The 15852-nt window shown below is 27.8% G+C and overlaps 2 protein-coding genes across 2 annotated transcripts in view; one reads left to right on the forward strand and one right to left on the reverse strand.

The window, feature by feature from the left end:
* The first annotated feature begins 549 nt into the window (after positions 1-549).
* LOC135925955 (elongation factor Ts, mitochondrial-like) lies at positions 550-2767 on the forward strand. Its single transcript, XM_065461554.1, has 2 exons — positions 550-586; positions 1340-2767. Exon 2 carries the CDS (start codon positions 1343-1345, stop codon positions 2681-2683), a length of 1341 nt encoding a protein of 446 aa, XP_065317626.1. The 5' UTR covers positions 550-586; positions 1340-1342; the 3' UTR covers positions 2684-2767.
* An 11619-nt stretch (positions 2768-14386) lies between these two features.
* Positions 14387-15852, reverse strand: part of LOC135927540 (DNA-directed RNA polymerase III subunit RPC1-like) — a 39893-nt gene continuing 38427 nt past the window's right edge. Inside the window, exons 29-30 of the mRNA XM_065463585.1 lie at positions 15374-15507; positions 14387-14543 (exon numbers count right to left, since the gene is read on the reverse strand). Of these exons, the coding sequence (XP_065319657.1) occupies positions 14477-14543; positions 15374-15507 (201 nt within the window). The 3' untranslated portion in view covers positions 14387-14476. The remainder of the gene's footprint in view (positions 14544-15373; positions 15508-15852) is intronic.

Raw genomic sequence — 15852 nt, forward strand, 5'->3', positions numbered from 1 at the left:
TATCGAATGATCATATAAAGTAATTATTTGTACAAAATGATTGAATCTTTTAAATTAAAAATAGCCTTATTATATAAAAATAATACTTGTACCAATGATCATAGTAAACGCATTGTCTTTTCGCTATATGTAGCAGAGCTACGTTTGGATTTTTTTAAATACCATCTAATTTGGTTAAATTATTGGGACATTCTAAGAGAGAAGCCCAGCCACATTTCATCATATATAAACGCAAACGGGAGGTATAAAATTAGAAGATTCGTTTCCGATTAAATAAAATTTTGATTTGTGGATATTGGATTGTTTAATTTAACTATACTTGGTATTTGCTATAAAGCAGTATTTGAAACCTAAACAAGTGAAGGTAAATAAATTAGATAATAAAATCATTCTGATAAGAAGTGCCATATGATGGTGTCTGCATGATAACCTGCCTAGAGCCTATATTCACTTATGAAGGTTTATGAAAAGGAACAATGTGACTGACTATAAAATTAATAAATAGTTGGGCCTAACACATTTTTCATATTTGATAATTTATCCTTAAGACACATGTTTTATTTTTAACCAGTTTGAATCACAGCAAGTATTAAGATTTAACAATATTTATCTTTTTATTATTATTTTATTATGTTATAGCTTTAATAAAAATTTTAAAGATATTTTTTAAATATGTTATGCATAAACACTACTGGTTGTATTTATGTAAAAATATAATAAATAACCTAAAACCTATTTTAAAGATATTTTTTAAATATGTTATGCATAAACACTACTGGTTGTATTTATGTAAAAATATAATAAATAACCTAAAACCTATTTTAAATGTTGATCTAATTTTATGGATATAAATTAAAGTAAAATTTTAAAATATAGGGTTATTTATGATTTCTAGGCTGAACTTAGTTTTAGCCAAGAACTATCCCATCAGCTGTTTTTTGGAGAACTCAATTTTGAAGATGTGATTATATTAACTTGTCCCTCAATGTCTAGTATATTTTCTTTGGCACATGCTATAGATTTAGTCACAATTATAATTATTACGGATATATTTTAAATGGATTAAGACGCATATTACAATTTTTTATTTAGCAGGAGTTAATTTTTTACATGTAGGTTCATAATAAGGATATTAAAGGCAAAATTGATATTTTTTTGTTTATTCACTTTTAATAAAGGTTTTCAAAACTTTGAATTTGTCTAAATTGTTAAATAAACTTAAAGGGTACCTAATAAAATCTTAGCTCCTTCCCATTGTACGCCAATAAATTTATAATTAATTTAAGAATATTATTGAATCTTATATTTAAATGTGTTATATATAAAAATGTATATATAGAATATGAAACTGCCTCTTTTATATTTTCGACAACTTAATTCACATTTTAAAAATCTTTCTAACATTGCATATGATACATTGCCCAAAAGAACAGAACTAATAAAACAAAATAACTCATTACTCATCAAACTAAGAAGATCCACTGGATATCCTGTATTAAAGTGCCAACAAGCTCTAAAAAAATTTGACTATGATTATAGCAAGGCTAAAATTTATTTAGATGAAACTGCAGAGCACGAAAATTGGGATAAAGCTAGCAAATTGCAACACAGAACTACAAAACAAGGATTGATTGGAACTATAGTGTCTGAAAATGGCCGTTTAGGTTTGATGGTTGAACTCAATTGTGAAACTGATTTTGTAACAAAGAACGTCAAATTTTGCCAATTAGTTGATACCATTATGAATTCTGTTAGTATACACATCAGTGATGAACCAAATATAGGTGATTCCATTTCAATCAACGATAAACATGCCTTTTCAAAATTTACCATAAACCCCGATTATTTGAAAGATATACCTTTAACTAATTCCAAATTAGGAGAAGTAGTTCATCAAATGACAATAAAGGATTCGATAACTCAGGCCATCGGAACCTTTGGCGAAAATATCACTTTAAGAAGGGCAATAGGGATGCGATTTTTACAAAATGCCAATGATCATTCACAAAAAATGGATAAAGATAAGATCAGCTTCGTAGGCAACTATTGCCACTCTGGATTCAAGCAGCATCACGTCTCTGAAACCATCAGCACCGGAAAATACGGATCGCTAGTGGCTTTGACCTATGTAACACATCGGGACAACGATCCCAATCTTCAGGGTTTTGAAAAATCGGAGAAATCTTCGCCCAAACTCAAACGCCTCGCCGAAGAATTGGCTCAGCACGTGGTTGGGATGAACCCGACCGAGATAGGAAACGATGCAAATGTAAAAGACGTTGTTGACGAGTTTCAATCTATTAAAGGTTTAGCAGGGCTCGACACTGAAACTTCTCACGATACCCAAGGTTCCCTGGATTCCTCGCCCATTCCATTAAATCCCCAGACCACCCCCTTGATAGACCCAGAAAGTTATTGCTCGGAATTACCCCAACAACAACAGCACAAGGATAAGTTGGAAGAAGAAAATGAGGAAGGGGAATACAATGACGACGAATTCGACCAGAAGTTTTACGATGATTATTACGCTACCCTGCGCGCGGACGAAAAAAGGCAAAACGAGAAAAGATTTTTGCGGCAAAATTTTTTATCCGATCCCACTCGCGTTGTAGGAGATGTCCTCTCTGATAATTTGCTCGAAGTGGTAGATTTTGTTAGATACGAATGTGGCGAGGAAATATAAAAGGGCTTTTACATAATAGACATTATTTCGTTTTTGATACAGAAAGTATTAATTTTGTAAAAGAATATTTCAAGAATTAATAAATCGAACCTAATTTTGAACTTTATACATTTTATTTATATGATTTTTTTTGTTTTGTTTACTTACTTTGATAGTAATTGCTAAACAAGTTATTCTTAAAACGCCCGTTTTTGGCCGATTTTTAGAAATATGACATATAGAAGTTCAAACCTTTCTACAATCTATAAACAAAATTTCAAGGCTTACATAATATTATTTGGGCTAAAATCTTAGTCGGGCTTTTTAACTATTCGAATATAAATTTGTTATTAGATTTGTTATTTTTTGTTTATATAAAGTTTTGTAGTTTAGTTTCATGAGATATTTCAAGAATTATAGAGAGAGATTTCAGGATATTTTGGTAGGAATCATAATTTAAAAATAAAAATAAATATGATTTATTAGATTAAACAGCGATTTTTTTTTGATTTAAATCTTATATAAGAATAGATCAAAATCATTTTGGGAAAGAATTCTTTTTTTTTCTTTAATCCTCAGACTTAGCTGTTATGATAACTTTTTTTATCAGAGCAGTGCCGATACTAATGATATCGCACTCAGTCGTTATTTTATGCGAAATTACTGCCGGATAGCAAATTATTCACTCGAATTAAAAATTATTTGTCCGCCCGGCCGCCCGGGTTTATTTAAATATAGAGGAAAATTTATTATTCTTTTTTATTGTAAATAATAATATCCTACGAAATATAAAAATTAGCCACTTGTTTATTGCAAGAATTTTAAAGTATATCATTATATTTGACAAACTAAAAATATCATATTTAAAAAGCCTGACCTGACCCGGCTTTAAAAAAATATTAGGTCCAACCTAGCCCCAACCTTTTTTTTAGAATAGGCTCTTCCCGAAACCCGTTCGGACCGGGTACGGATGGTTAAAGCACTCATGTGCATTATTAAATCAAGGAATATTGGCATAGATGTTAGGATTAGTGCTTTTGTTCAGTCAACTTTAACGGAGATGATAAAAAAATATTCCATATTTTAGAAAATCAAAATTAATAATAATATCATGGGAAAATAAAAAGCAGGACCTGGCAAATGGGTGGCGGAGGGGTGTACTATTTTCGTAACACCCACCCGGATAAATTCTGACCATGCAACCGCAAGCCAGGCTAATTAAATTTTATCAATTAGCTGGGAAAACTTATTAGGAGTTTTTAATATTCAATTACTAAAGATATGGTGAATTCCATGACAAATCAACAAAAAAAATACACGATTTTCAACGTGACCATCTCAGATTTTTCTAAAATTTTAATGAGAGTTTGTATATTATTTTAACTAAGAAAAAAAAATAAAATTTTAGCCTCCAACTTCAAACAGCGGATGAGACGCGGGCCTCTAGATATCGAAAAATGAGGCATAAAATGTTTCCCATTTATTATAAATATCTTAAGATGCAATTACGCTAGAAGCTTCATTTAAATTTGTTTATATAGTTTAATGGTAGGCCCTTAAAGTAACAATGCTAAATTTTATTTCAATGCCTTAAAACAGGAAATGATTATAAAATCAAATTGACATTTTTTTTGACGAATAGCTATAGGATTAAATAATAAATATTGCAAAATTTCAAGTTGGGCCGAACACAGTTTTACGAGAAATAGTATTTTAATCATTAGTCTATTGAATATATTCCTAATAAATTTGATATTAATTAATAATTCCTCGCAAACTAGCGCAAGCACTTTTGCCATAGGATGTTGCGAAAAGATGTCATTTGGCTTTGATCCAAAATGGAGTTCATGATGTGAAAGATTATGAATTTTTTATATATATTTTTATAGTGCGTTACTGGGCCATCAGAAAATATTTTTGATATATTTCGAAATTTTGATTAAAAATTTTAATCAATTTAATTTGGATTAATTAAACGATACATATGTTATATTTTAGACATGATGAAAGCATCTAATATGTTTGTTCATATTATTTTCACGATAATACACCATAAAGAGATAATGTCTAGTCATCCCTGAACCTGGTCTTGAACCTATCTAAAAATTTACCATCATTTAAACTGATTTTAATGAATTGTCAAGTGCTAACTGTTGCGAAAATATAAACTAATTTGGGATTAACTTATATTTAATGTTTCGAAAAATGAATTTATAAAATCGGATGTCGACCGGCAAAATGTATCAAGTGTCGTTCAATCAACAGATAACGATTTGAAAGTTATATAATCAAATACAATATTAATGATATCGCAAACTTTTCTCTTAGATTAAGGAGACCCGAGCAAAATTTACATTTTCTAAAGTAACAATCAGGAAATGGAGGATTACAGAGATTGTGCAATACAATCTTGATAATCTTTTATGGGGAATATATCATTAGTCATTAATTGGGGAAATATTCCGCCGTTCAACATCTGATGAATCGTGCATATGCTCACGGCTTGGGTTCCTGGTCCTTCAGCTTCGACACAATATTTTGGTCTTAAATGAGCAAATTTACTAAAGTCCACTTTTATAAAAACATGTGTTTTAAAATTAGAATATAATTCCTTAAGATTGCATAAAATGAGTCTTTTATGCAATTAACACTTCTCTCCTTAAACCTTTATTGATGAAAATGGGTTTTACCAGATATTATTTTTTATAGGAATTTTAAAATATCGTTTTGAAAAACACTCACAGAGGAGGTACATTTCTAACCTTTATCCAAATTGTGCTAATTTTAAGAGCAAAGTAAAATTAAATAAAAACAATAATAGCCACCCACCATTAGTCAATCTTTTATTTAAATACATAAAATATTTAAAAGATTTTAGTTTAATATATTATAATTAATGATTTATTAAATATTTATCATAATTTACAATTGACTAAAGATTAAAATTCCATATCTCCTAAACCTAAGCTCAGCCCATTTCGAAATTTTGCACATTTATTAATTAGTTCTTTATACATAAAAAATGAGAAAAAGTTGATTTTATAACCTTCCGGTTTATCACATTGAAATTTTTAAACAATATTTAATATTCTTTACATTTAAAGGCTAAACTATTAGGCTATATAAAGATATTTAAATGACGTTTCTAGTTGAATTATATCCATTGATATTCCAAATTAAAGAGAAAACATTTTGTTTAACCTTTAGAGGCGCGTATTTCAGTCGCTATTTAGAGTTGGAGGCTAAGATTTTATTTTTTTCTTAGTTATAATATATGCAAACTCAAGTAAGTATTTTAGAAAAATCTGAGGAAGTTGGATCGAAACTCATGTTAATTTGTCATGGAATTCACCATATGTAATTTAAAACTTAAAAAAAAATTAATATTAATAAAATTATTAACTCTCGCTATTAATTAATATAATTAAAAAAACCTTGGTAAAAAAATGATTTTTTTTGAAATAAAATTAAAAAACGCCATCTAGTGGATAAAATATTATTATTTTAACTTCTTTTTATCAATATAAGTTTTCTTATTCTTTTTATAGATGATTTATATATACCATTTTAATTTCATTATCAGGCACTAATATGAATATATTAGATATCTACTAATTTTTTTCTAAAAAAATTCTACTTTAAAATGATAAAATTAGATGAAATGTATTTATATTAAAATATTTATGAAACTTTTGTCTTATTTATAAATAATAACTAATACCCATTAAAATTTTATAAATAAATTTTGTAAAATCATTTACAAAATATTTTTTTTAAAATGCAATATAATGATCATCTATTAATTTTATAAAAAAAATAAAAATTAAAAAAAATACATATGAAAGGTGGATTAAATATTGCTAAGTACTATCTATCATATAAAAACGGTGCCCCAAATATTTGGATTATATTTTGGCCTAGTGTTCAAATTAACAACCTCTTTTTTATCAATATTAGTTTTCTTATTCTTTTCATAGATGATTTTTATATATCATTTTAATTTCATTATCAATCAATAATATGAAAATTTATTTTAAAATACTTCTAATTTAGCAACAGATATATGGAATATGAAATGATAATGAATATGATTATAAATGTGATTTATTATATAATTATATATTATACTTTTAGATGCTTGACAAAATTTGACGTCGAGTCCGCAGAACCACTTATAGATTTGTGACATTCTTTACATTCTGCAGTAATTTTATTATGATCATGTTGAAGTACTTGAAAAAATTTCCCATTTATATTAATTAGTTCCTTATACATAAAAAATTTGAGAGAAAAAAAATTTCGATTTGATTTTATGACCTTCCGGTTTATTACATTTAAATTTTTAAACAATATTTATTATTCTTTACCTTTAAAGGTTTAACTATTAGGCTATATAAATAAATTAAAATGACGTTTCTAGTTGAATTATATCCATTGATATTCAAAATTAAAGAGAGAACATTTTGTTCAACCTTTAGAGGCGCGTATTTCTGTCACTCTTTAGAGTTGGAGGCTAAAATTTTATTTTTTTCTTAGTTATAATATATGCAAACTCTAGTAAGTATTTTAGAAAAATCGGAGGAAGTTGGATCGAAGCCATATTAATTTGTCATGGAATTCACCATATGTAATTTAAAACTTAAAAAAAATTAATATTAATAAAATTATTAACTCTCATGATTAAAAAACCTTGGTAAAAAAATACAATTTTTTGAAATAAAATTTAAAAATGCCATCTAGTGGATAAAATATTTTTATTTTAACTTTTATAAATATATAAAAATTTTGATTTTATAAAAGTGTTTAATCTAAAATATCTTATAATTGTTATTTTTTAATATCTGCCAGACATTTATGTTAATCTTGAAATACAATTTACTTTCAATTATATTTAAAAAAAAGGGAAAACTCAATTATAAATAGAGTAAAAATATAATTTAATTTATATTATATGGCGAAAGTTGTCTGTGTCACAAAAATTCCCGGCGAAATTTGTTAGGGAAAAAACTGATTGTTGAATACTATAATTATAGTTTTACAAATTGTAACATTTTTGAATAATATAATTTTAGTTTAATTTTTAACCTTTATTTTAGTTTTCAAATGGTAACCTTTATTTTAGTCGTAACTGATATTTTAGTTTATTTTAAGATTATATTTTTATTTTAGTCAAATATTATTTTTTGTAAAATATATATATATAGTAAATGGATGAACATTTCATAGAGATATAATAATAAGAATATATTTTTTGTACTCTCTTCAAATTCGTTTTCTCTTCATGTTGCCTCGGTGTGAGGTTGGCAAAAAAGACTCGCCACCATGCAATTTTTTTTTAAATTTAAAAAAAATTTTTTTTTTCCTCTTTTATATATTTTTATGGTGAGAAGTAAAATATAAAAATATGAATAATAAAAAATAACGAAATCAAATAAATTCTATAAAAGAAGGAATAAAAAGGTAAAGATCATTTTAAAATTATTCTCACTATGTTTTCCTTCAAACTTATTAATATACCTTGGGATATATCAATTTACGATATACTTTTTGAATTGACTTATGATGGTGGCATACATTATTCAAGAGAACCCGCCAGTGATGATGTTATTTTTGAATTTGTTAGTCTCAAAGAAATGATTAAATATTTTAAACAACTTAATGGAAAATTTTACGTTTATAACGATTCGAAGTTTATTCAACTCCGGTGTATTTTTATAAAAAATAAATTGTCATTATTATTACTTATATGAAATATTGTAAAAATCATTAATAAATAATGGAAACTAAACCAGATATACAAAATTCCAAAATTGGTTGGACCACTCACTGAGATTTACTTAGACAGAATATTAAGTTATTTTTCGACCAGCACAATACCGGACTCTATTAAAATAAATACTTTACTTGATAATTTATCTGATGATGTGTTTGATAATATTAAATCAATTTGCTCTGATACCGATATATTAGATCTTAAGATAGTGATTAAGAAATTAACTTACCTTTTACCTATACAAGATAAAAATATTTTAATAAACAAATTCAACTTATTACAGCAGAATTCGAGTGAGAATTTCATGCAATGGCACATAAGAGTATCAAAACTGAATAAAAATTGTAACTTTTCAGACGACAATAAATTAAAAGAAAAATTATGTACGTCTACCTTAAATGACAAAATAAAATATAAATTTTGTAAAAATATTAATTTAACCTTAAATGAAATGGTGGAGCTAGGAATTAGATTAGATAGTATTAATGATAAATCAGATATTGATAATATAAGTTATATGAATAATGATAAAAAGTCTGATAAAGTTAAAAACCTTAACAATAGAAATAGAAATGACAATAATAATTATTTTAGACCTGATAATTTAGAAATAATTATGATAATAGAGATAATAATAGGAATAGAGATAGGAATTATAACAATAATTTTAGATACTATGATAGGAATTACGGTAATAATAATTCGAGATACCACGATAATTATCGCTACAATAATAATAATCAATCTAATTATCACATGATAACAATCAAAGAAAACAGATCCAATACGGTGACGGAAATTGTAACACTTACCAATCTTATAACAACAATTCAAATAATTATAGAGGTAGCTACAATAATCAGAGAAAGCAAATACAATATAACAATTCAAATAATTATAGAGGTAGCGACAATAATAATAGAAAGCAAATACAATACAACAACAACGATTACAATATGAATATTGAAGAAATTATTGAAGAGAAAGTCGACTCTACAAAGAACAAAGATGATAACGATTTCAATGTTAACAACTTATCTGGGGACATGCTTAATGACAAAGATAATGCATTTATGACTACTTTAAAAGTGAACGATATTGTTACGAGTATGCAAGTCGACACAGGCTCCAAACATACTATTATACCTCATGGTCTGGCTAAAAAACTTGGTATTAGAGAGGTGAAGAAATCGAGTTACAACTTACCGCTTATGACGGAAATTTAATCAAGATCATCGGCTTTACTCAAGTTAAAGTGACTTATGAAGGTATCTCAAAATATTTACAAGCGGTAGTCGTTGAATCAAGAAAAATGCCTTGTTGGGACGTATATGGATCAACAATTTCAAAAATATTTTAAATAAATTTATAGCAAATGTTGACACTAATTATGAAGATGAAATAAAAAAATTGATTAAAGACTGTGAATCCAATTTGACAAATGGGCCAATCAACAAAGCAAGTGCCAAGTTACATTTAAAAAGAGATGCCCAACCTAAAATTATAAGCCTAGACGTATTCCTTATTCAAAAATTGATCTTGTAAGCAATGAACTTAAAAAATGGATGCATGATAAAATTATTGAGCCGGTGAATGATGTCCGATGGGCAAGTCCTGTTACCGCTGTTTACAAAGATGATGGGAGCATTAGGCTTTGTGCTGATTTTAAGGACACTGTAAACCCAGCTCTAGAAGATTTCAGATACCCTCTACCACGAATCAATGATCTAATAGCTAAACTTTCAGAAGGAAAGAAATTTACGAAGATTGTTTAAAAATGCTTTCTTACAGGTCCCGATCGATAAAAGTTGCAGAAATATTTTAACTATATCTACGCACAAGGGATATTACCAATTTACTAGACTTCCTTTTGGGTTTAAGACCTCATCTGCAATCTTCCTACAGATCATGGATCAAATCTTCGATGACACGGATGACGTCATATTTTATATTGATGATTTACTTATAACTGGGAAAAACGATAAAGCCCACCTTAATAACATAAAAAAAGGTGTTTGATAGAATATCATCGTTTGAGCTAATACCTAACTTCAACAAAAGTGTCTTCTTCAAAAACAAAGTGAGGTTCCTGGGTCATGATATTGACGCCAAGGGGATTCATGCTAATCACGACAAAATTGAAGCAATAATTAATATGCCAGAACCAAAATCAGCTGCTTATCAACATTTCTGGGAATGGCTGGCTACTATAGAAAATTTTTCAACAATTTTGCAGAAATAGCCGCTCCTCTAAAAAATCGTCAACAAATAAATATGGGCTTGGAACTTAGAACACTCTAAAAGTTTCTTCCACCTACTTTGACATATTTTAACCCTGAATTACCTATAGGGATAGCCACTGACGCATCTAAATGTGGTTTAGGAGCTGTATTATTTCATACTGAAAAAGACGGTAAAGAAAAACCTATAGCTTTCGCGTCAAGAACTTTATTAAAATCCGTAATGAACTATACCAATATTGAGCGTGAGGTTCGTGTCGCTATAAAGAGGTTCCAGGAATATTTAATCGGCACAAAATTTACAATTATTACTGACCATAAACTTCTAGTTCACATCTTTACCAAGGGTCTTAAGGATAATAGTACCATGACCTTAAGACTCCAGAAGTGGAATATAACATTAGGAGGATATGATTTTAATATAAAGTATAAAGCCGGTAAATATAATGTTGTTCCTGATTGTCTCTCGAGATTACCACAAGGATGTCATGATGAAGCTGTTGAAAATATCACTATAATAAATGAATATGGGGATTTACCTATTAATTTTAATCAAATTCGTGATGAAACTTTGAAAAATATTGAATTAAAAAAGACATAAATGATATTAAGAACAGGCCTATAATCAACAATATTTATGAAAACATTGAATTGAAATTAAGTATAATTAAGGATTGTCTTTACAAAAGCAACAGAATCATAATTCTGTCTTCTATGAGAAAAAAAGTACTACAGTCATTACATGAAGGTCACTTGGGAGCAGGAAAAATCAAATCCTTAGCCAAAGATTACATGTGGTGGTCTGGTATAAATAATGACATAGAAATGGAAGTGAAAAGTTATGACGATTGTAATATATATCATGATAATCCTAAAAAGATACAAAAACCATGGGTTTCGGCAACCAAACCATTTGAAAGGTTACACATAGATTATGCGGGCGTTCTTCACGAGAAATTGGTTGATAATAGTTGATGCCTACAGCAAATTTCCAATTATTATTCCTGTTAAAAATATTACGACTGATGTTACTTTAAAAGAAATTTTTATAACTATTTCGCTATATGGAATACCTGAAACTATAGTTATGGATAACGGCACTAACTTTACAAGTAACGATTTTGAAATAATTATGGTATCAAACATGTGCTTACATCTGCTTATCACCAGCAATCCAATGGCCAGGTAGAACGCATGGTAAGAACGTTCAAAACACATATGGAAAGGAATATTAAAATTGACTTAGACAATAGACTTGACAAATTTTTATTTAATTACAGAAATACGCGTAATGATACTACAGGAGTTACACCATCTCAGAGAATGTTCAATCGAGATATTAGAATTAAATGGGACTTATTAAAACCGTTGCAGAAGGAGAACAAAATAAACGTTACTTTACCACGAAATATCCCTTTAACGTAGGAGATTTTGTTTGGTACAAAGTACAAGGTGATGACAAATGGTGCAAAGGCATGGTCACACATAAAGAAAGTGACATGATGTTCCAAAATAAGACAGAGAATGGTATTTTGAGGAGACATTTAGATCAAATAAGAATTAGAAACTGTTTTAACACACTTATTAACTATGACTAAGGATTCTTTTAAGGAGGGAAGTGTGGACAAAAATATAAAAATTACTGATAAAAATGACATAACACATATTTCTAGATCAGTGCGAATTAAACAAAAACCTGTTTATTTAAAAGACTACATAACTTAAAATATAATAAAGTAAATTTAATATTAAAACGCTTATACTAAAACGCAAAACATGGAAATATTATATAACAATATTATTGATTTATCATTCATTTATTCTTATATCCAACTTCTCATTATTCGCAACTTACTGATGATAATAACAACTTTGAAAATTGATAATAATAACGACTGAGCATTACATAGCAAGCTATATGACAAATTCATTTATAAGGACAACTTACGATTTAAACAAGCCAACGATTACTATGACTTATGAAACAACTTGATGGTCAAAACGTTAAAACATTTGGACAACAAACTAACTATGACAATACAATTAAACTTATGTGAAGGCTTCTTTAGAAGAAGGAGAATGTTGAATAATATAATTTTAGTTTTACAAATTGTAACATTTTTGAATAATATAATTTTAGTTTTTATGGTAACCTTTATTTTAGTCGTAACTGATATTTTAGTTTATTTTAAGATTATATTTTTATTTTAGTCATATATGATTTTTTCTAAAATATATATATATAGTAAATGGATGAACATTTTATATAGATATAATAATAAAAAAATATTTTTTGTACTCTCTTCAAATTCGTTTTCTCTTCACTGATTATTTAATATTTTTGTAAAATTGATTTATTTCCATATATCGTCGCCTTGGGATACTATTCTATGTCGACTTTTTGGAAACGCAAGCCCTAAAACTATCGATCAATAAAATTAACGAATCTTTTCCAGTGATGCTCAGGATTAAATTGTACTATGTATCTTTTTAGTGTTTTATTAAGGGGCCTAAATAATTTAAAGAGTCCCCTCAAAATTTTGAAATTTTTTAAAAATATTATTCTATATACAGTGTTGTGATGATTTAATGGAACATGTTGACGATTTAATTAAAAATCATCATATAAAAATATTTTGTTTGCAAAAATAATTAAAATAACACAAGGAGGAATAAAAGAATTTTTAATAATTATTTGTCTATATTTTATTTTTGCAAACAAAATATTTTTATATGAATGGGTGTTTAATTTAATCGTCAATATGTTTCATTAAATTATCACAACACTGTATATCCAACCAATAGGATTGATAAAACATAACCATATGAACATTCTATCACCAATTAAATTGGCTTACTATGTTTAGGATTATATTATTCTATATCTAAAAAAAAATAATTGCCAAATTACGATGCTCAAATTTTTCCCAGAATTTATGTTTTATCTTTAATAGATAGATTACTTGTTAAAGCCTCCTGCTAATCAATATCTTTAAAAGAGATTTGTAATGCCCGGCTGGTTAACGTGTCAAGTTTTTTTTTGGGCAGGGTCGGTAAATTTTATTTTCTGTATATATATTTGATTATTCTGATATTTGATAGAAGTGTTAATACATAGTGTTTAATTTAACCACGGCCAAAGTTTATAAATAGTTGATTATTTTGATGTTCAACAACATATAGTTTAGGCCTTATATTAAAATTTTTTTAAAAAAAACTTAGCTGGGCAACCTTAGAATAAAAAAATTGAAGTGCCTGATCATTCACAGGAATCTGCATAAGATTTTTTTCCTTTAAAAAAAACATGGCTATCTTTATACGATAGTAAATTTCAGATGATAGTTATATATAGCTCATATTTTAATTATTTAAAATTTTTTAAAATAAATTTTATTCTGTGGAGGAGATGCATAAATTTATTTGAGAGTATATAACTCGCTAACAAATTAGCCTTTAATTTAGCTTCTACAACGATCCACGGAAACCCTTTATTAAATAAATAGCGACAAAACGTATGAATCACTCATTAGGAATCTGGAACAATTAAGGTAGAGAGCTAAAGAAAGGAAGAAATATCTTTCTCTGAGTTATATAAGTATTCAATTCACGATTTAATATTGGCATAAATCAAATATAATTTTTTAGCGAGGAAAGAGATATGAGAATTTCTATAAATTTCATAATTATTTATTAACATATAAATACATTTTATACAAATTTGTTGAATTATTTTAGATTATAATCTACGAATTCGTAAAATAAATAAATATCAGATTACATAAATTAAATTATAAATTTTTTTTATCGATGTAGTTCGGGGACATCAAATATTAGTTCTCTTTGAATAGGCTCTCGTTTCTTCTCATTCGTGATAAAAACAATTATTTTAAGAAAAAAATTGTCGAGTTAAGGAAAATGGTATAAAATTTTAATGTCCACAATTAAAGTAGCACAATCGCCAATAAATTGCCCATGTGATCAAAACGAAAAGTAAAGTGATTGATAATGAAAGATTAATATTGGTAAAAAAAATTCTTAACATTCCTGATTGCAGGATATTGAATCCGACATTAGTTACGTCGAGCTTGGTTCATGTTCATCTACCCCCGGTCCAGAAAACAGGCTTGGTTAGGTTTCAGAAATGTCAAAATTTTTTAAGGTACCGCTAAAAATAATACTAGTTATTTTCGTCAAAAAGTCGGGTAGTGCCAACCCGCAAGGCTAGTTTGTAGGATTTATTATTTAAAAAATCGGGGTCAATTCAAATTTCATCATTCGAATCATATCGAGCTCGATTATTAAAATAAAATCCTTTAAATAAGTAAGAACACTTCACTACTATAATTTTTAACCCCCCTAACCCCCAATATTGTTTAATTCTCGCATATTTGAACTTGAATGAATGATTTATACTAGTGATCTCGATAGGGTCTAAATATGAATTAGGCCCGGCCCAAATTTTAAAAAAAAATATTGTCATAATCTGAGCCGAAACTATTTTTGAAAAGATCACCCCAGATCAAGTTGATTGACAAAGGGGAGGGGCTTTGCAGATCGCTAATTTATCTTGTATATATCTCTCATCCAAAAAAAGATTAAATTTTTAAGAATTTTTTTAAACTAAGACGTTATTACCATTAGAGCATATTATGTAACGTAAATTTTCTGGAGGAAAATAAAACAAATAAAAAAGGATATTTTAATAGTGTTTTGAAGAGTCCGGTGCCGATGGTGATAGGCATTCCCATGATTATACATTCGCTCACGCCATTTATCTCGTCCACTTGTCCGTGGTACGCTGCGTCGAATAAATGATCGGCCGTTTTTTCGAACTTAAATTTTAATAATAATAAATGCGCTAAAGATTTAATAAGATAAATTTGGTATTTCTTAAAAAATAGGATGGGTGGGGGAGGAGGAGGTAAGTAATCGATGAATCTAATACTAATCTAGAGACTATTCATTTATTAAGTGTCTACGTATATTAAAAGCAGCTGTCGCCAATGTCATTGGCTGTAGTAGACGCCATTGTAGAGTATTTCGTCTAAAATGGCTTTCAGTGTACTTTAAGAATCGTCATCCTTGATCAGTATTAATAGCATTGGTCTTATTAGATAAAAAAAAATTGAAAAATTAAATAATGAAATTACATATCCTTCTTTCTTCCAATTTTTCTT

The sequence above is a fragment of the Gordionus sp. m RMFG-2023 genome, chromosome 3, assembly GCF_954871325.1.
Source record: "Gordionus sp. m RMFG-2023 chromosome 3, tfGorSpeb1-WG-v2, whole genome shotgun sequence".
Lineage (NCBI taxonomy): Eukaryota > Metazoa > Nematomorpha > Gordioida > Chordodea > Parachordodidae > Gordionus > Gordionus sp. m RMFG-2023.

What these genes read in the sequence shown, in the direction of transcription:
- LOC135925955 (XM_065461554.1), top strand. Translation starts at nt 1,343, where the DNA reads ATGAAACTGCCTCTTTTATATTTTCGACAACTTAATTCACATTTTAAA.